Source organism: Pygocentrus nattereri, chromosome 7, assembly GCF_015220715.1.
Source record: "Pygocentrus nattereri isolate fPygNat1 chromosome 7, fPygNat1.pri, whole genome shotgun sequence".
NCBI classification, from domain to species: Eukaryota; Metazoa; Chordata; class Actinopteri; order Characiformes; family Serrasalmidae; genus Pygocentrus; species Pygocentrus nattereri.
The window spans coordinates 23,725,201-23,746,705 of NC_051217.1; the positions used below are offsets into that span (position 1 = coordinate 23,725,201).

Below are 21,505 nucleotides of genomic sequence, written 5' to 3' on the forward strand. Positions count from 1 at the left end.
ATATGGAACCATTCGCATGCTTAAACTGTTCCTTACGGTAGAACAGTCGTGCTATTGTTAAGCTCAACGCAGCACACTCATGGTTCCTCCAAGGGCTCTTTAGTAACGCGAGCTGTTCTACAGTATTTACAACCATGAGTTCCGTCTAGAACCATGTCCGTTTTGCATGGTGAACTGGTCCTTCGGATTGATGGAGAATGTGTTGTGTACACACACACACACATATATATATATATATATATATATATATATATATATATATATATATATATATATATTAGGTTCTGTTATTGTTTTTGGTACTACAGGCAACCATATATAACACATCCCCCACCAAAACCGAAGAACCTGTTTATCCACACAGCTGGTTCTAGATAGAACCCATGGTTCTAGATTTTGGGTTTGTGAGGCAGCTCAGTCGTACAGAAGGCCGTGGAGATATCCCACAAAGGCGAGAATACAAGCGTGTTCGTGTGCCGTGTGTGTGTGTGTAGTGTATGTGTATGTGTGTGTGTGTGTGGGTGAAAAACCCCCGCTGGAAAACATGGCTGCTCCGGCCGCTGCGCCGGCTCTTGCGGCGGGTTTGTGCCCGAGTTTCGCCGTTGTGTGCTCGTTTCTGGAGCGCTACGGAGCCGCCCTGGACCTGCCGGAGCTCACCTTCCCGGAGATGGAGCGATGCCTACGGGACACGGCGGCAGGTGAGGAGAAAAGGAGGGAAACAAAAACAGAGAGCGGGGTCTCTCTCCATCACCACCACCACCATCCTCCTCATCCCGGTGCTGTTGTAGGCCGGCTGGACACTAATGAGCCCCGCGTTCGGTGGTTCCTGGCCTTGTTTTGGTCCATTTTGCCGGGGCACTGGCTACGTTTCGTGCTCATCTACTCTCGGTCCGGCTGGCTGGCGTTAGGCTGCTGGATGTCAGGTGTTATTTTCCATAGTTGGCTTGCTATTCGCCAGCGTCTTGTTCGAATTTTGCCGTTCCACCTTAAATGGTGCATTAGTTACACTGAGCCGCCTGAGGCGACTCCGTGCAACTACTGCACCATTTAAGGTGGAACGGCAGAATTCGAAAAAGACGCTGGCGAATAGGTAGCTGAGCTGCAGGTCTCTTTATTTACACCAAAATGAAACTTATTGGCGTACAAGCGACACCGCACGCCTTAATCATCACCACCCCCACGCTGTGAACCCATGACCGTGTGCTTATGTCTCATAACCGACTGTTTTCCGAACCGAACCGGCTCCATATTCACATTCTGTTTAGCAACAGGACGAATGGAAGGAGGCCGCGCATGCGCACGACGTCTTTCTGTCAAACTTCCTTTTTGTGTATGGGAGAGGTGGTATTTAGCACTTCGTGGGGACCTCATGTGAGGTGAACATGGTTTTTTGTATGTAAAAGAAATAATTTCTTGTTATAAGAAATACGTTTTTGGTTAGAAAGGATCAGGGATATAGTCATTTAGAAGGCAGTGGAAACGGCCCACAAAGTCAGGAATACTGGCAGGACGAAATTTGGCACCTCCACTTTGGTTGTTTTCCCATTTTGGTAACAATGTGAAAATACCAGTTGCCCCTTTACTTTATGTGAAATTTAGAAAATGTATATATATGTATATATACACACATCTGGTGTATCCACTTGTAACCGTATGCATACACACACACACACACACACACACACACACACACACATACATATATATATATATATATATATATATATATATATATATATATATATATATATATATATATATATAATGTGTGTGTGTGTGTATATGTGTAGCTGTTGTTGGAAGAAAACCTTGTATCTCTAAAATGGTAACTTTACAGGAGAAGCAAAAAACATGCTTTACTTTTAATGGAAGTCAATGGAACCAGACGTCATTCCATGCAATTTTGCGCCAGTTAAAATATGGGCCAGTTCCACTGACTTACATTAAAAGTACAGTAAGTTTTTTTCCCTTTCCTGTAAAGTTCCCAAGGCTTTCTTCTGACAACAGCGATTGATATATTTATATTTAAATGTGTGTGTGTGTGTATGTGTGTATGTATGTGTATATATATATATATATATATATATATATATTATATATATATATATATATATATATATATATATATATATATATATATATATATATATATAACATAATATAATATGACATAATATGAAAATGCATGTTGGCCTTTATATTGTGTGTACGTTTCATGATGAATGGACTAAAAGAAACATCCCAAAATTACTTGGAAAGACATCTGGTTCTATTGACTTGCATTAAAAGTAAAGTAGGTTTTTCTTTCTCCTGTAAATTTACCATTCTGGAGATACAAGGTTTTGTTCCGACAGCAGCAATAAATACACACATATATATAGTCTGTGTGTGTATAAAATTATATATGACATACTTAAAAAACGTATTATTTATTTATTCGTTTTATTTAGTTTATTTAATAATTTTGTTAGGAAACATGATGTCGAAACCAAGTGGACTTTATTTTAAACAAAGCTTTCCAAGGCTGTCATTTTCTTTCTAGCTGTAAGTTTTCTGACAGAAGGCAGGTGAGCTTCAGATTGTTATCGTTTCTCTGTTATCATTTACAGAATGGTGAATGCGGTTTGGTTGTAGTTCTTCTTTAGGGTGTCTCCACACAGAGAGCCTGTCAGTTTGATGTTGTGCTGAAACCTAAAGAACTGCATTAAAGCTCAGCAGTTAAATAGCTATAATGCATCTGAAAATTTTTTGGGACCACTGTGTGTTTCTGTGACTGTATCCATACATTAATGTAATCAAATCACTGCAGAGCTTCAGGCAGACAGAAAAGAGTTGCTGAAGAAACTCTTTCAGTCATGCTTTTGTTCATTTGGTATTAATGAATTTTTTATAATTTTTTTTCTGGGAATTTATAGTTCCACAACCTCTCGTTGAACTCCATGTCAAACTGCTGCGTAAGCTTGGCAAGACGGTGTCCTCAGAGAGATGGGAAAAGCATCTCGTCAAGGTAAGCTGTGCAGTTTGGTGTCAAAGTCACGTGTGTATGTCGTGTGTCAGATGGCGTGTATGCAGTGCTCCCTGACCGCTGTTGTCTCTTTATTTCTAATTCAGGTGTGTCAGGAGTTTAACAGTGCCTGGGCATGGGAGCTGGAGAGGAAAGGCTACCCGGAGATGTCCATGGAGTGCAAGACTGACATCCTTAAGGTGCTTGCAGTTCTCATAACTTACATATTTAGTTTTTGTCATGTGTACAATACAGGTAGTTATTATACAAATTATATACACACCAATCAGGCATAACATTCTGACCGCCTCCTTGTTTCTGCGCTCATCGTCCATTTTATCAGCTCCACTTACTGTATAGGTGCACTTGGTACTTCTACAGTTACAGACTGTAGTCCATCTGTTTCTCTGATACTTTGTTACCCTGTTCTTCAGTGGACAGGACCCCATGGACCCTCACAGAGCAGGTACTATTTGGGTGGTGGATAATTCTGGTGGTGGTGTGTTGGTGTGTGTTGTGCTGGTCTGAGTGGATCAGACACAGCAGTGCTGCTGGAGTTTTTAAACACTGTGTCCACTCACTGTCCACTCTATTAGACACTCCTACCTGGTCGGTCCACCTTGTAGATGTAAAGCCAGAGACGATAGCTCATCTGCTGCTGCACAGTTTGTGTTGGTCATCCTCTAGTCCTTCATCAGTGGTCACAGGACGCTGTTTGCTGGATGTTTTTAGTTGGTGGACTATTGTCAGTCCAGCAGTGACACTGAGGTGTTTAAAAACTCCAGCAGCACTGCTGTGACTGATCCACTCAGACCAGCACAACACACATTAACACACTAACACCACGTCAGTGTTACTGCAGTGCTGAGAATGACCCTCCATGGGGGTCCTGACTACTGAAGAACAGGGTAACAAAGTATCAGAGAAACAGATGGACTACAGTCTGTAACTGTAGAACTACAAAGTGCTCCTATACAGTAAGAGGAGCTGATAAAATGGACAGGGAGTGTAGAAACAAGGAGGTGGTCAGAATGTTATGATTGGTGTATACAAGTAAACTCCTTATATGTCGACTAGTGATACTGTTTAACATTTTGCCTCATTGGAATTATAATTATTAATTATTCTGCCAAAACATGAAAAAAGCAATGATTTTAAAGGAACACCATCACTACACTGGTCTTTTGTTTTAAAACATAACAGAGTATCTACATCAGGGGTCTCAAACTCGCGGCCCGCGGGCCAACTGCGGCCCTCAGGACGATAGTTTGTGGCCCCGCCTTAATATGAAAGTTTAATGTTAGCGCGGCCCGCGAGTTTGATATGATTGGCACTTTTCAGTGTTGTGTGCGGAGCTGAACGAACCTACCAATCACGGTGGGATATATTCAGGGTGCGATTTGCCGGTGGGGATGGTGGGGACTTTCCCCCCCTCTGGTTTACACGTCCCACCCTCTGCTGAATTATTTTTATCCTCCTATGATCTGTGCATCGGCGCTTGTATAGCCGGGTCAGCGTCTCATCACAGAGCACCATGCACAGCGCTGCGTGTGCGTATTCAGACAGGAACAGGGAAACCGCTGAGGTGTGTTGCTGTGGGCGTGTCTGTACCTGCTGAATGTAACCGCCGTGAAACAACCAGGAAACTTTTTATTTCTCTGATTAATAACAGCTTTATCGAGGCCGGCGCTCTCTCTCTCTCTCTGTTGTTACTCTATGTCTCTCTACCAAAGCGCGCTCTCTCTCTCTCTCTCTCTCTCTCAAATAAAACTTTCGGCCCGAATTCAATTTTCCCTCTATTGATGTAAACAACGTGAAGTGAGGAGAGAGAGACGGGCGGCGGCTCCTTCCCGACCCAGGGCTTCTCTCTCCCTCAATCCGCCGGAATAGAGAAGCACCGTCTCGGTGTTCCGAGTTCCTCAAAATAGGATCTATATCATGAATTAAAATTGTATTTTTAAAATTGTATTTTATTTTAAAAACTATATTTTTATTTTTTAAGTTCACGTTCTAACTTAAACTGTGGTGTTATTCACAAATTTAACAATTTAAAAAAAAAAAAGAACTGTTAATACAGACATTTGAATCTGAATAAGAATAATTACATTTCTCTAGTCAGCAACTATATGTGGTTTCTTCAGTGTTCTATATCTGCTGCTAAAACCTGATGAGGCCCAGCCTCACCCAGACTCTACCTCCAGCGGCCCCCGGGTAAATTGAGTTTGAGACCCCTGATCTACATTATCAGAAAGTTAAATGTAATACTTTCTATAACATTTTTATGACATTTGTTTTATTAATTTATATCTTATTTATTGTTTTGCAACAAATCGTCTTGTAGTGTTTGATAGATTAAGTTTAGCAGTCAGTGCTAAATATTTTGTCCAGTGCAGAAGTCAGTTTTACGCAGAAGCCATTAGATTAATTGTCCTTTAGTTTAGACAGCAACCAGCAGGTCAGTGTAGCAGGTCAGTCTAAAGGCAGGTGTGACGTTTTGTTTTATATCAGAAATGTAACTCTAATGAGCCAGAATGTCTTATATATGGGGAGAAAGGAGAAAAAGGATGGTTGAATGAACAACATTAATGTTTATGTTGTAATTAAGACCCAATCAATTCAAATGTTCACTATTTAATTACCTTTAAAGCGTAATATTTATAAAATATAAGACAATAAGACTTTTTAAAGAGCTGTAAGACGACAGGCAGAGTTTCCCCGACATGGTTATAGGTTTCATAAGGTTTTTTGAACTTTTCCTGCAGTCACTGAGCTGAGTGGCGATGTGACAGAGACACAGAACCTGATTGGTCCTCCTGTGTGTATTCAAAGTGCTGATTGGCTTGCAGGCAGAACCTTACAGAACAAAGTTAGAGTTTGACTTTGGAGACCAAAAAGAACCTTTGTGTTTTCTAGATAAAGGGTGCCTAAGACTTTCACACAGTACTGTATATACTACAAATTGATACGGCCCGTACCGTATGTAATCACCTGTGTCTGTATTTTACAGTATTTATGTGAATGCCAGTTTGATGACAACCTCAAGTTTAAGACGGCGGTCAATGAGGAAGAACCAGACCAGATGCGCCTGCAGCCTATCGGCAGGGACAGGGAAGGGCTCTTGTACTGGTTCCAGTTGGACCAAGATCAGAATGTGCGGGTTTATGTGGAAGAGCAGGACGATTTGGACGGTTCCTCTTGGAAATGCGTTGTCAGGTAAGCAGTGTAGAAGCACGATGTTGGAGTCTGGGCCTTTGACTCATTTAAGGCTTTGTTCACACAGCAGGTAAAAGTGGCCCAAATCTGAATTTTTTCTTCAAATGTGACACAGATGTGTGTCTGTGTGTCAGTGTGAACAGATAAACACAATGAATCTGACATTTTCAATTCCGTTTTGAGATGCTTTCATATGTGGCACTGAAATCCAATCCATATCCGATCTGCGTCAATGCGTCTCAGTCTGAACAGCCAGATCGGAATTCATGTGACATTTACGTCAGTCCACCTCGATGTTTGTCATCATTTCACGCTGGTGAGACTCATAAACATTCAGGCTGATGTTTCTGTACCAATAAAAATAGAAGAGACTCATGAAATGTCCGAAATGTCTGAAAAAGGCTGCAGTGTCAAAGAAAAATTAAAAGTCTGAAAGCAAAGTTTAACGAATCAGAGGACACGAACCAAAATATTGACCGCGCCCTTTTTCCGGTGAGCTGGAACACATTCGGGGTGATGAGCCTAGCTGTCAGTCAGTGAAGCTTCATGACGGCTCCTGTGATGCTGGTGAAGATGAAGCTGATCCTCCGGGAGCGACTGGCGTTCGTTGGCAGTTGTGATTGTTTACCTCTGGATGAGCCGTGTGACGCTGTTCTTTTTGGGTCAGTTTAGGAGCTGATCTGTTCAGACTGATGTTGCATACAGACCACATTTAAGAGATAATCTGAGCACCTAAACAAGAAAAAAGCAGATTTGGTGAAAAAAATTCGAGCCACTTTTACCTGCTGTGTGAACGCAGCCTAAGTGACTCATAACTGAAGAGCTGAAAGACACAAAGAAAACTGGCACCAAAGAACTTCACCAGAATCTGTATCATGGATTCCATTATGTTATGCTGTCTTAAGCACAGCAGCAGTCCTTTACACCGTGTTACTGTTGATGATTAATGGGCTGATAGAAATGGTCTAAAATTACTTGTAAAGAAAAATCTCGTTATGCTGACTCACATCAAAAGTAAAGACTTGTTTTTTTTGCTTTCTCCTGTAAGTTAAAATTTATTTTGGTATGTTTTTATTTAGAAGTCTACATATATGGCGTATCTACACCAATACATTTATAAGTAGTATATATATATATATATATATATATATTTCAGAGAAACAAAACCTCCAATTCTTCACACTTTACAGAAGATGAAACTTAACTTCCATTACAAGTTAATGTAATAAGATTTTTTTTCAATGCCATTTTGGACCATTTCTGTCTGTCTGTACATCATGAAACTTTAACACAACACAAATGGTAAGATATCGCTTGATGGATAGAACTTTACTGATCCTGAAAGGACATTGCAGTGTTACAGTAGCAAGACAGATAATTGCACATCAACTTGCATATATTAGGCAAATATAAAAATAGAATAAAAAAAGAAAGCAGAAATACATTAGATACAAATTAAAGTATGAAAGAGTATTTGCACATTTACATAGCATATAAGATACATTTGTTGTATTTTCATGAGAGCAGGTATTCCACTAAGTGACATGAGGTAGTTTTGAAATACAGTAAGTACAAACTTAGGAGTATCAGCAGTATGTACAGTGTAAAGTGCGCAGTGAGAGTCATTACAGTAGCATTATGATACACTATATTACCAAAAGTATTCGCTTGTCTGTCTTCACACGCATATGAAGTTGATTGACGTCCCATTCTTAATCCATAGGGTTTAATATGATGTTAGCCCACCCTTTGCAGCTATAACAGCTTCAACTCTTCTGGGAAGGCTTTCCACAAGGGTTAGGAGTGTGTTTATGGGAATTTTTGACCCTTCTTCCAGAGGCGCATTTGTGAAGTCAGGAGCTGATGTTGGACGAGAAGGCCTGGCTCACAGTCTCCACTCTTATTCATCCCAAAGGTGTTCTGTCAGGTTGAGGTCAGGACTCAGGCCAGTCAAGTTCTTCCACACCAAACTGGCTCATCCATGTCTTTATGGACCTGCTTTGTGCACTGGTGCGCAGTCATGTTGGAACAGGAAGGGGCCATTCCTAAACTGTTCCCACAAAGTTGGGAGCATGATATTGTCCAAAATCTCTTGGTGCTGAAGCATTAAGAGTTCCTTTCACTGGAACTAAGGGGCCGAGCCCAACTCCTGAAAAACAACCCCACACCATAATACTCCCTCCACCAAACTTTACACTTGGTACAATGCAGTCAGACAAGTACCATTCTCCTGGCAATCGCCAAACCCAGACTCATCCATCGGATTCACAGACGGAGAAGTGTGATTGGTCACTCCAGGGAATACGTCTCCACTGCTCTAGAGTCCAGTGGCAGCGCTTTACACCACTGCATTCCACGCTTTGCATTGCGCTTGGTGATGTAAGGCTTGGATGCAGCTGCTCAGCCATGGAAACCCATTCCATGAAGCTATCTACGCTGTTCTTGAGCTGATCTGAAGGCCACATGAAGTTTGGAGGTCTGTAGTGATTGACTCTGCAGAAAGTTGGTGACCTCTGCGCACTATGTGCCTCAGCATCCGCTGACCCCGCGCTGTCATTTTACATGGCCGACAATTTTGTGGCTGAGTTGCTGTCGTTCCAATCTCTTCCACTTTGTTATAATCCCACTGACAGTTGACAGTCGTGACTGAAATTTCACGACTGGACTGCACAGGTCCGATCACGGTACCATGCTAGAATTCACTGAGCTCCTGAGAGCGACCCATTCTTTCACTAATGTCTGTAGAAGCAGTCTGCAGGCCTAGGGGCTTGGTTTTATACACCTGTGGCCATGGAAGTGATTGGAACACCTGAATTCAATGATTTGGGTAGGTGAGTGAAAACTTTTGGCAATATAGTGTATATTGCAGTGTTTATTAACAGGAAAGGTGATACAGTGATGTGGTTCAGCTCAGTTCAGACAGCAGGAGATCAGTACCGTCTCTGCAGTAAGGAGACTCATTGTAGAGCCTTATATCCTTGGGTAAGAAAGATCTTACATGGCGCTCTTTAACACAGCGTAACTGGGGTTTTCCAAGTAAACTGTTAAAGCAAACTGTAGTTGTGAACCACTGTCTGCCACCCCTATTCCAGCTAATTAAAGAATTATCTCAGCAACTGTATCAACTTCAGTAATTAAAGTCTTGCATTAGTATGTTGACCTTTAAAAATAATGGAACTGCAGTTTTCATTGGTTATTGATTGAGACCTGAAATTACTACATTTGTATCCACTCAGTTTTGAAAAGATGAGTCTTCAGTATAGCAGTATCATTTGTCTTTATGTAGGACTAGGAATGACCTGGCAGATATTTTGGAAGGACTTAAAGCCCAGATTGACCCACCGTTGACAGACCAGGAGCAACGGGATGGCAGCCCGGAGGAGAAGGGGAAGGAGAAGGATGAGATGTGCTCCAGTGGTATACAAACCCATACAACCTGCACTTTTTGCTGATACATACTGAATAGCATATTGTCACATATCGCTGCTGTCAGAACATCTCTGTTTTTGTTATTTTTAAAATTTTTACATAATATGAAAATGCCTGTTGCCCTTTATGCTGTGTGTAAATTACATGAAGAATGGACCAAAAGAAATGGCCCGAAATGACTCTGAATAAACTCTGATTCCATTGACTTACATTAGAAGTAGAGTATGTTTTTTCCTTCTCCTGTAAAGTTACCAGTTTGGAGATATGAGGTTTTGTGATGACAGCAGCGATATATGTTTAACCACTGTTTATTTTGGATCTGTTCATGGTTTTTATGACTTCTGAGTTCTTTTGTATCAGTATCTGTTGTTAATTCAGCTGTTTCCATCCAGGTGACATTACAGGGAAGAAGAAGAGTGGCAAAGCAGAGTGGACATCAGAGGAGGAGAACAAGCAGGTGACCATGGGTTCCAAAGAAGATCTCGAGGGAAGTAAGCCGGTGATTGCAAATATTAAAAACGAGGGATCAACTGGACCTCTTAAACTAAAAGAAGAGCAAAAGGAAGAGCTTGCATTGAAGCCTGCTGGTATGGAAAAGCCACAGCTGGAGCTGCCTCTCGTTATAGACAATAGAGTCAGCACCATTAAGAGCCTTGTGAAGGATGAGCCGAGGGATTCTCCTAGACACTGGAATGCCATCTCCGTCGTCATGGCACCGGGCTCTCTGAAGCAGGAACTTCCAAGCAAGACGGATGCGTACAAGGACAAGACAGCCGAGGATGTGGAGCGGGCCATAAAGAATGACCAGCAGGCCAAGATACCCCTGAAAAAGAGGGAGCTGAAAAGGAGCGACAACTACGACAACAGCAATTACAGCAACATAAACCACAACAACAACAACATCAGCAACAATGGTAGCGTTAGCATTGGAGGTATAATCGTTCGAAACCCAGCAGTGGTGGCACTGAACGATCAGCATGCTCCCAGCACAGCCACGGAAAAGCTGGCGAAGGCAACTAGTGATGGAGTCCTCGAGAAGCCGATGCCTGTTGAAGTAAACAAAAACATGGTCAGAGAACAGTACGTAGGTATCGGAGTGATTATGGGCCCAATTGAGAGGAAGCGCACGTTTCCCGAGGCTGAGGCCACTCCTACGAAGGACAGAAATGGACTAAACGGAGACGGGAAGATGTTCAAGGCCGAGGTGACTCCTGAGAATATGAGGCAGTCAGTCCTTGTAAGAAAACCCAGCCTTACAGCTGAAAATTCCACTATCGGTGAAGACAGGACATTTAAGGTTGAGCAGGCAGAGGGTGAGGATTCAGCTCATGGAAAGGACCCTGTGGTGGACGCCACATTATCACCAGTGTTAGCAAAGCCAAAGGTCAGTCAAAAGGATAATAGTGAGGTGAAATCTGTTATAAAGTCCAATTCAGTTGAGCAAGCCTCGCCTAAAGGAAAGGATTCGCCGGAAACAGTCACTTCATCAGTCGAAAATGTGGGAAAAGACGCAGAGGAACCTTTTTCTGAAAGAAGTAAGGCGAAAACGACAGATGTGACTGATGGAGGAAAGGACCGTATGACGAGTAGCTTTAAAGCTGTGGAAGAAAATGAAGACAGAGGACATAAAAGCTCAAGAAAAAGACGGTCAGTGAAGACTAAGACCAAAATTCAGTCAGGAGAGGCCCAAAACAGGCTCTGCTGCGTGGGAGCAGCTAACAAGGACGATGAGGAAGTGTCGTCCGAGCTGCAGAAGGAGGGAATCCGCCTGAAGATCAAAATTCCCCTGCACAGGCGAACTCCTGAGCTCCAGCTGGAGAGAGAAAGGGAGGACTCACAGGCCGGGGACAGGCGGTCACTCCGGAGGTCAGCTAGGATCTGCAAGCCCAGTCCAAAACTGGCCGAGATTCAGGTCAGGAAGCATGAGCGGAAACAGACAGCGGCCCCCGCAGCACGGGAGGTGGAAGAGCACAGAGAGCATGAGGAGGAAAAAGCACTGCCCAAGAAGGACGTTCACAAGGATGGACCAACCAAGTCTGCGAGGGTAATGGCAAAAATCTTTTTTTTTTCTTTTTTTTTTTTTTGCATTTAATTTCCTTTCTTTGCTCAATAAGTTAGCACTCCTATAAAGTTCAGTTCCTCACTGTTGGGCTTTAGTTACGTTTACCCCTAGACGTGAACGTACAAAAGGGCTGAGTGGTGCGGGCGAGGGGTGAAATTGGACTGGGCTTTGTTGTGCTACACATGCACACACCCACTTGTGGAGATATAGGGAAGGAGGACTACCTTCACTCTGATCTCATCACTCTGTTGACCAACGCCTCTCAGAGGGATTTATGCATAATAATGCTTTCTATGTATAATACGGTTCTATGGTCACCTGAGGAACAGCTGCTCATACATGTTACACAAATGGATGAGCATCAGTCTCATTTAAAGTATGGATGCAGAGGTCACCTTAGTCACTGCTCCTGTTGAAACTCATTAGCCAGTTAAGTAGTGACTAAAGCTCCTGCCATCCATGGCAGTAATGAACCTTCTTTCAAAGTCACTTAGATCTTTCCCTCTGAACCAAAATTCTGGCCTTCAAGGACACAAAAGGGAATGTATGTTTGATTAAATAGTTAAGATGTAAACAAAGTCACTTATAGTGATATGATGTTGAAGAGAAAGTGGTGGTGATGGGAACCAGACATATATTTATTGCTTCTAAAAGCTCCCTTTACAATAATTTATTACATGAAAATTATGAATGCGTGGCCTGAAGCAAAATAGTCCACAAAGTTAGATTTTCCACTATTTTCCATCATCAACATTCCACATAAAGCTCAGAAGACTCTGAGAAACTGTAAGTTCTCTGGTGGTTCTGGATGGTAAGTAAAATGTCTATATCTGTGTTGTAGTCATTACTGGTTCCTATCACCACTGCTGTAAAGACATCTAAGGTCTGTAAGTCTATCTGCAATGAACCATTTCACAACAAAGCCCTCTGGGTGACTTTGCATGTGCCCCAGTTTTGAGAAATCGGTGTGATTATATCAGGTAGTAAAGCTGTCTGGAAGCATCTGCGCTTGCATTTCTCACCTCAGCATTCAGGGTTTTCTTCAGGGCATATATCTTGCTGACCGAATGAAACCTCAAATCTTAAAAATAAATAAATGAAATAAAATAAATAAATAAAATGCTTTTTATATATATATATATATATATATATATATATATATATATATATATATATATATATATATATATATATATATTCAGGGAAAAAGTCAGGAAGGGCATCCAGCTTAAAACTTGTGCCAAAACTATCATGCGGATCACGAATATGATTGCCATACCGGATCGGTCGAGGCCCGGGTTAACAACGACAACGTGCTGTTGACTAGCAGGGTGCCGGTGGAAATTTGACTACTGTAGGTCAAAGACCATCAAAGAGGAGAGGAGGAAGGCGGGTTAAAAGGCAGCGAGAGAGAAGGAAAGGCGGGAGTGTGGAGGTTAGAGTAGGGACTCTGAACATAGGGACAATGACTGGTAAAGGCAGAGAGCTTGCAGACATGATGGAGAGAAGGAAGGTAGATATTCTGTGTGTCCAGGAGACCAGATGGAAAGGAAGCAAGGCCAGGAACATTGGAGGTGGATTCAAACTGTTCTATCATGGTGTAGAGAGGAAGAGAAAAGGAGTAGGGATAATCCTAAAGGAACAGCTTGGGAAAAGTGTTCTGGATGTAAAGAGAGTGTCAGACAGGATCATGAGCCTGAAGTTGGAGGTTGATGGTGTAATTTTGAATGTGGTCAGTTCATATGCACCACAGGTTCGTTGTCAGTTAGAGGAGAAAGAGGAATTTTGGAGTAAGATGGATGAAGTGGTAGATGGTGTCCCTAGAGAGGAGAGATTGGTGATTGGTGCAGACTTCAATGGACATGTTGGTGAAGGGAACAGAGGGGATGAAGAGGTACTGGGTATGTATGGTGTGAAAAACAGAAATGCGTAAGGTCAGATGGTTGTAGATTTTGCAAAGAGAATGGAAATGGCTGTGGTGAACACGTATTTTCAGAAGAGGGAAGAACACAGGGTGACATACAAGAGTGGAGGGAGGTGCAGACAGGTGGATTATATCCTTAGCAGGAGATGCCACCTAAAGGAGATTGGAGATTGTAAAGTGGTACCAGGGGAAAGTGTAGCAAGGCAGCATAGGGTGGTTGTCTGTAGAATGAGATTAGAAACAAAGAAGAGGAAGAGAGTGAAGACAGAGCCAAAGATGAGATGGTGGAAGCTGAAGGAGGAGGATGGTTGCAGGCAGTTCAGGGAAAAATTGCAACAGGCCCTTGGGGGCAGTGAGGAGCTACCTGAGGACTGGGAAACTACAGCTAAGGTGGTGAGAGAAACTGGCAAGAATGTGTTGGGTGTTTCGTCTGGTCAGAGGAAAGAAGACAAGGAAAGTTGGTGGTGGAATGAGGAAGTCTAGGAGAGTATTCAGAAGAAGAAGGCAGCTAAGAAAAAGTGGGATAACCAGAGAGATGAAGGAAGTTAGGCAGGAGTACTGTGAGGCTAGTCGCATAGTGAAAAGAATGGTGGCAAAGGCAAAGGCTCAGGACTATGATGAGCTGTATGAGAGGCTGGACAGTAAAGAAGGAGTGAAAGACTTGTATCGTTTGGCTAAACAGAGAGATAGAGCTGGAAAGGATGTACAGGAGGTTAGGCTGATAAAGGATAGAGAGGGAAATGTACTAGTGAGTGAACAGAGAGAGGATGGAAGGAGTACTTTGAAGAACTAATGAATGAGGAAAATGAAAGAGAGAGGAGGACAACGGGGGGAAAGATAGTGGATCAGGAAGTGCAGAGAATTAGTAAGGTGGAAGTGAGGGCAGCTTTAAAAAGGATGAAGAAAGGAAAGGCAGTTGGTCCAGATGACATACCTGTGGAGGTATGGAGATGTTTAGAAGAGAAGGCAGTTGACTTTTTAACCAGGTTGTTTAACAAAATCCTGGAGAATGAGAGGATGCCTGATGAGTGGAGAAGCAGTGTCCTGGTCCCCATTTTTAAGAACAAGGGTGATGTGCAGAGCTGCAGTAACTACAGAGGTATAAAGTTGATGAGCCACACCATGAAGGTATGGGAAAGAGTTGTTGAAGCAAGGCTAAGGCGAGAGGTCCAGATCAGTGAGCAGCAGTTTGGTTTCATGCCCAGAAAGAGTACCACAGATGCAATTTTTGCGTTGAGAGTGTTGGTAGAGAAGTACAGAGAAGGTCAGAAGGAGCTGCATTGTTTCTTTGTGGATCTAGAGAAGACATATGATAGGGTGCCAAGAGAGGAACTGTGGTACTGTATGAGGAAGTCAGGTGTAGCTGAAAAGTATGTTAGGGTGGTGCAGGACATGTATGAGGATAATGAGACAGTGGTGAGATGTGCAGTTGGAGTGACAAATGGTTTCAAGGTGAAGGTAGGGTTACATCAGGGATCAGCTTTGAGTCCCTTCTTGTTTGCAATGGTGATGGAAAGGTTGACAGATGAGGTCAGGCAGGAGGCTCCATGGACCATGATGTTTGCAGATGACATTGTAATCTGTGGTGAGAGTAGAGGGCAGGTGGAAGAGAATCTGGAGAGGTGGAGGTTTGCACTGGAGAGGAGAGGAATGAAGGTCAGTAGAGATAAGACGGAATACATGTGTGTGAATGAGAGGGAGGCAGGTGGAAAGGTGAAGATGTAAGGAGTAGAGGTCGTAAAGGTGGATGACTTCAAATATCTTGGGTCAACCATCCAGAGCAATGGACAGTGTAGAAAAGAGGTGAAGAAGAGGGTGCAGGCAGGATGGAGTGGGTGGAGACGGGTGTCAGGGCTGATGTGTGACAGAAGGATAGCAGCAAGAGTGAAAGGGAAGGTTTACAAGACAGTAGTGCGTCCTGCTATGATGTATGGTTTAGAGACTGTGGCTCTGTCTAAAAGACAGGAGGCTGAGCTGGAGGTGGCGGAGATGAAGATGCTGAGATTTTCGTTGGGAGTGACAAGGATGGACAAGATTAGAAATGAGCAGATCAGAGGGACAGTGAAGGTGGAGCAGTTTGGAGATAAAGCCAGAGAGGCCAGGTTGAGATGGTTTGGACATGTTTTGAGGAGGAATAGTGGACATATTGGTCAAAGAATGTTGGAGATGGAGCTGCCGGGTAGAAGGAGAAGAGGTAGACCTCAGAGAAGGTTTATGGATGTAGTGAAGGTGGACATGGAGATGGTTGGTGTAAAAGTAGAGGAGGCAGTGGATGGGGCAAGATGGAGGCAGATGATCCGCTGTGGCGGCCCCTAAAGGGAGTAGCCAAAAGAAGAAGATATATATATATATATATAATACACACATACAGGAGAAGCAAAAACATTATATTTCAATGTAAGTCTATGTAACAAGATTTTATAGATGATGACCACTTTTATAGATGATATTTTGACACAATATTGATGCATTTAAATTTTAATTACGTAAAAGATTAAAATGTATTTATGCAATTTGCTGCATTGATCTGACAGTGGTCATTCAACTGCATTGATTTTGGTATGTCAGAATCGGCTCTAGTACAACCCCATTTCCAAAGAAGCTGGGTACATTTAAATAAAAATAGGATGCAATGGTATGCAAATCATGCGTAGCATATTTTTAAAGGAACAACAACATATCAATGTTGAAACTGATTGAAAAAAATATTTGCCCAATTTGAATTTAATGCTGACAACATGTTCCAAAAAAGTTGGGACGGGGATCTGTTTAGCGCTGTGTTTCATCACCTCTTCCTTTAACAGCACTCTGTAAGTGTTTTGGAACTGAGGAGATTAATTTCATTATGTAGCAAATGTTCTTAGTGGTGACAGGTCTGGTTTTTGGCCTCATACCTTACATACAGAGATTTCTCCAGATTCTCTGAGCCGTTTAATGATATACTGTACCGTAGACAATGAAAAGCAGAAGTTCTTTGTTATATTATGTTGAGAAACGTTTTTTTCTTGAATTGTTGCTCTATTTGATGGTGCAGTCTTTCACAGAGTGGTGAGCTCCTCCTCATTTTTACTTTTGAAAGACTCCGCCTCTCCGAGATGCTCTTTATACCCAATCATGTTACCTGACCTGTTGCAAGTTAACCTTCAGGTTTTTTTTTTTTTTTTTTTTTTTTTTTTTTATTACACAACACAACTTTACCAGCCTTTAGTTGCCCTATCCTAATTTTTTTTTGGAACGTGTGGTTTGTATTAAATTCTGAATGGTCACATGTTTTTCAAAAAACAATATAATTTTTCAGTTTCAACATTGGATTTGTTGCCTTTGTACTATTTTCAAGTAAATATAGTTTGTAAATGATTTGCACATCATTGCATTTTGTTTTTATTTACATTTTGCTCAGCGTTCCAGCTCTTTTTCCAGCTCTTTCCTTTCGGAAAGAATTGCCTTGTTTTCCATTGTGTGAAAGTGGAATCTAACTAGTGGTTTTCAATTAGCAGTGGCTAAATTGGCAGAAAATTGCATATAAAAAAGCTTAATGCATGGTCTGTATGATAGATAGCATCTCCAGTCACATTTGTGTGTTTACAAATTAAGACACTTCAGGAAGCATTCAGTCATTTCTCAAAAAATCATAAATTAATTGAATTGTCAAATCGAGGTCAGACATTTATATAACTAATGCATATATTTACCTCATACTTCCAGGGTAAACGGCGGCACCGGCGACCTCGCTGGTCAAAAACACGTCCGAAGAAACACATGAAAACCGAAGTGGCTCTACAGGCTGATGCGGTCTGCGAGAACAAGTCTGAGCGAGAGGAGAAAAGTGAGTCGGAGTCAGAGCGCTCAGAAGAGGCTCCGCCTGAAGACGCCTGTAAACACTGTGGACTCCCCAACCACCCTGAACTGGTGAGACGCAAACCCCTCAGTCTCCCGTCTTATTTATAGGAAGCACATATTGCCCATGTTCAACTTATGTCATTTTCTATATATTGTATATTATATTTGATATATTTATGTAATACACAGAGGTGTTTAATACATACATAATATGTATGACTCACTCTACCACATATCATTCGAATTGGTTCAAAGCCAGAATTGAAAACGCATTTCAGTCTTTTAACTGATTTGGACTTAAATGCTTTTGCTCCGAGTGACCTTATATCTTCATCATGTTTATTTTATTAAAATAAATGATTTTGTCACAAACAAAACGATCATACCACTACCAAAACTGCACCAAATGATTCAGTAGTGACAATTCTAGCTCATTTTGAGTAAAACTCATAAATGCAGCCAATATGTGACCAGCAAGCACAGCTCACACAGAAAATCGTAATACTTCTATTAAAATGCGCAAAAAATGTACTTAACAGGAATGAGGTGTTTCAGTAGTGACAGTTCTTACCATTCCATGCTGATTTTCAGACTTTGGGACACATTTACTTCAGAACAATGGGATTTAATTGCTCACCATGTGGCCATGAGGGACAGGGATGCAGCCTCACTTCCTGCCTTAAAGTGTGTGGGCGTGGCTAAAACAAGGCCCCACCCACAGACTAAAACTCATTGTGTTTTGGTAGTGACAAAATGTGGGAGAGCATTTTTTAAAATTACTTTTACTAACTTTAAATTAAAATAATTATGATCATGATGAATCTAAACCTTTCAACTTCATTTTAAAAGAAATCAAAAAGCTGAAGAAAAATGTAAGTATAATTTTCACAACTGTAACCGTGCTTAGGGTTTGGGACGGGCACCTCCCCAATAGAAAGTACCCTATAAATGATTATTTTGTATATATTTAGGTTAATACTGTCTCTGTTAGTGCCTTGGGTTTAAATACACTCACTGGCCAATTGCTTGTTAACACAAATAGCTAGTCAGCCAATCACATGGCCGCAGCTCAATGCATTTAGGCATGTAGAGGTGGTCAAGACAACTTGCTGAAGTGCAAACCGAGCATCAGAATGGGGAGGAAAGGGATTTAAGTCTTTTGAACGTGGCATGGTTGTTGGTGGTGCCAGACGGGCTGGTCTGAGTATTTCAGAAACTGCTGATCTGCTGGGATTTTCATGCACAAACATCTCTAGGGTTTACAGAGAATGGTCTGAAAAAAAAGAGAAAATATCCAGTGAGCGGCAGTTGTGTGGACGAAAATGCCTTGTTGATGTGAGAGGTCAGAGGCGAATGGGCAGACTGGTTCGAGATGATAGAAAGGCAACAGTAACTCAAATAACCAACCAAAATGTTGGTTGGAATGTTTCCAACACCTTATTTAAAGTCTGCCATGAAGAATTAAGGCAGTTCTGAAGGCAAAAGGGGGCCCAACCTTTTACTAGCAAAGTGTACCTAATAAAGTGGCCGGTGAGTGTAGATCAACACATAATCCTTGTAAATATCTACGAATACTTTGTTGTTTTTTAAGTACGACTACAGTTTAAACTTATTTGGTAGAATGGTCCATATAAAATTATTTGTGTTGTTATAACCAATTCTGATCTGTGACCAGGATTATCTGTTCGGACTGATGTCAGGTGTAGGCCATAAGGTGAACGACCAAATGACAAAATCCGATTTGGGCAAAAAATCTAATCTGGGCCACTTTTATATGTAGTCTTAACCCAGCCTAACATTCAACCTATGAATGTGTTTCTTTTACAGATTCTTCTGTGTGACCTGTGTGACAGTGGCTACCACACTGCCTGCCTGAGGCCTCCTCTGATGATCATCCCTGATGGCGAGTGGTTCTGTCCTCCATGTCAGCATGTAAGTCTGTGATTCTTGTAGAGTTTAACCAGGTTTCTCAAGGTGGATGAGTGGACAGGATGGTCTAAAGTCTGTGAAGTTTGACCGGCTGTGTTTCGTCATGTGTAGAAGCTGCTGTGTGAGAAGCTGGAGGAACAGCTGCTGAACCTGGACACGGCTCTGAAGAAACGGGAACGAGCTGAGAGGAGGTACAGATGCTTCACACTCTGCCTGCACACACACACACACACACAAACACCTCACTGACCATGCTTTACCACTATAATGTCCTGGAAAACATAAGAGGACCATATTTCAGAATTTCTGAAAGTTTGAAAATGGTCATGTAAGAATAAATTACACTTTTAAACATAATTAAAGACGAAGGGCCAATATGAAGCAAAAATGTTTGAGTGCTAATAGCGCCCCCTGGGGAAGAATATTGTTGAGTGAGTGAGAAAGGTAAGACAAGTTGCGTCAATCAGAGGGTTTGTTTGTAAAATGTACACAGAAGTATTCTTCAGAGAGATGCCCTAAAACACTCACTTTTGGTTCTCCAACAAACTTTTCAGTGGTTTGTTGTGAGAAGTTTAAAGAACCTCCATAATTTGAAGGTTTTATATCAGGGCTCGACAAAATGCGGCTCTTTTGCTGCTCTGCTGTGGCTCCGCAGCACAGACTGCTGGTCACACAGGAACACAGACAAAAGTGGAGATGGAGATGAATGGACTTAATTGCATTTATAGTCACTCCAGATGGTTTCCTGATATGTTTAATCTGCAGTGAGAAACTGTCACACTGATACGTTGTGAAGTCTCTTGTTCGAGTTTTCCTGTTCCACCTTAACTGTTGCAGCAGTTACATTCTGGCACCTCAGGCACCATTTGAGGTGGAAAGAGAAATTTTGAACAAGAAACTGGCTAATGAAAAGCGACTTCAGCCTCGTAAAAAGTCAAACATCGAGAAATGTTTTACAAGAAACTGTTCTACTTTGGTGGAAAAGTTTCCTGCCAGAGATGCGAGAAAAGTAGCTGTAGCTGAGGTATAGCTTAAAGCAGAGCAAAATCAGTCTGTATTTTCATTTTTTTAATGCATTTTAGCCTAAATTAATACATACCGAGACATATTTACAGCCAAGATAGTAAAATGGAAATCAAATGTCGTGGCTCCCAAGGTGATTTGATTTTTCTTGAAATGACAAAATGGCTCTTCTTAACATTTGGGATGCAACCTCTCAGTACCAATTGAAATTATTTCCAGGCCAAGCCATTTATGAACTACGAACTGACTTTGTGTACATAAACGCACACAAACATTGTACGTGTGGGTAGAGCAGAAATACAAAAGATATGCATGTCTTCATCTTTGTAAATACCAAAATTGTTTTTACAGCTTATTCATGTGTACTGTATTAATTATTAAGAGACCCTTATTAGTCCCACAACGGGGAAATTTCATCTCTGCATTTAACCCATCCGTGCAGTGAAACACCACATACACACTAGTGAGCACACACACACATCGTTAGGGGGCAGTGAGGACACTTGCCCGGAGCGGTGGGCAGCCCTATCCACAGCGCCCAGGGAGTCTTACTAAAGGACACCTCAGTCATGGACTGTCAACTCTGGGGATCGAACTGGCAACCTTCTGGTCACAGGGCCAGTTCCCTAACCTCCAGCCCACGGCTACCCCAAAAGACAATGCATAGGCCGGTTGTACTTGCGTGTTTTAGGGTATAAGTTGTACTTGTACCATAAAACAATGTTTATTTGTAAATGTTTTTGCTTTTTCATTGGACCTAAAATTTTTTACTCATATGTGTTTATCTGTAGGCGTGAACGGCTGGTGTATGTGGGCATCAGTGTCGAGAACATCATACCCAATCCAGTAAGTCCATATAAATTATATATACAGTCCATTCATGATGAAATTCTGACACAAAGTTAACAAAGCTGGTCATTTCAAATTTTGTCAAAAATGAATAATGACAAAAATGGGGATATGAGGTTTTATCCCAACAGCAACAATATTTAGCAGTAATAGTGCCCACTTGTGGAGAAGGTGAGTGAGGCTTAGATGCCTAAGACTGTGTAATAGTGCAGTTATTCTAATCTTATATAGG

At 41.8% G+C, this 21,505-nt stretch overlaps 1 protein-coding gene across 1 annotated transcript in view; it reads left to right on the forward strand.

The window, feature by feature from the left end:
- Positions 1-505: 505 nt before the first annotated feature.
- Positions 506-21,505, forward strand: part of rsf1a (remodeling and spacing factor 1a) — a 32,064-nt gene continuing 11,064 nt past the window's right edge. The window contains exons 1-10 of the mRNA XM_017704156.2: positions 506-698; positions 2,916-3,007; positions 3,112-3,204; positions 6,012-6,217; positions 9,504-9,634; positions 10,039-11,690; positions 17,338-17,541; positions 19,300-19,404; positions 19,513-19,592; positions 21,216-21,270. Coding sequence (XP_017559645.1) covers positions 545-698; positions 2,916-3,007; positions 3,112-3,204; positions 6,012-6,217; positions 9,504-9,634; positions 10,039-11,690; positions 17,338-17,541; positions 19,300-19,404; positions 19,513-19,592; positions 21,216-21,270 — 2,772 coding nt within the window. The 5' untranslated portion in view covers positions 506-544. The remainder of the gene's footprint in view (positions 699-2,915; positions 3,008-3,111; positions 3,205-6,011; positions 6,218-9,503; positions 9,635-10,038; positions 11,691-17,337; positions 17,542-19,299; positions 19,405-19,512; positions 19,593-21,215; positions 21,271-21,505) is intronic.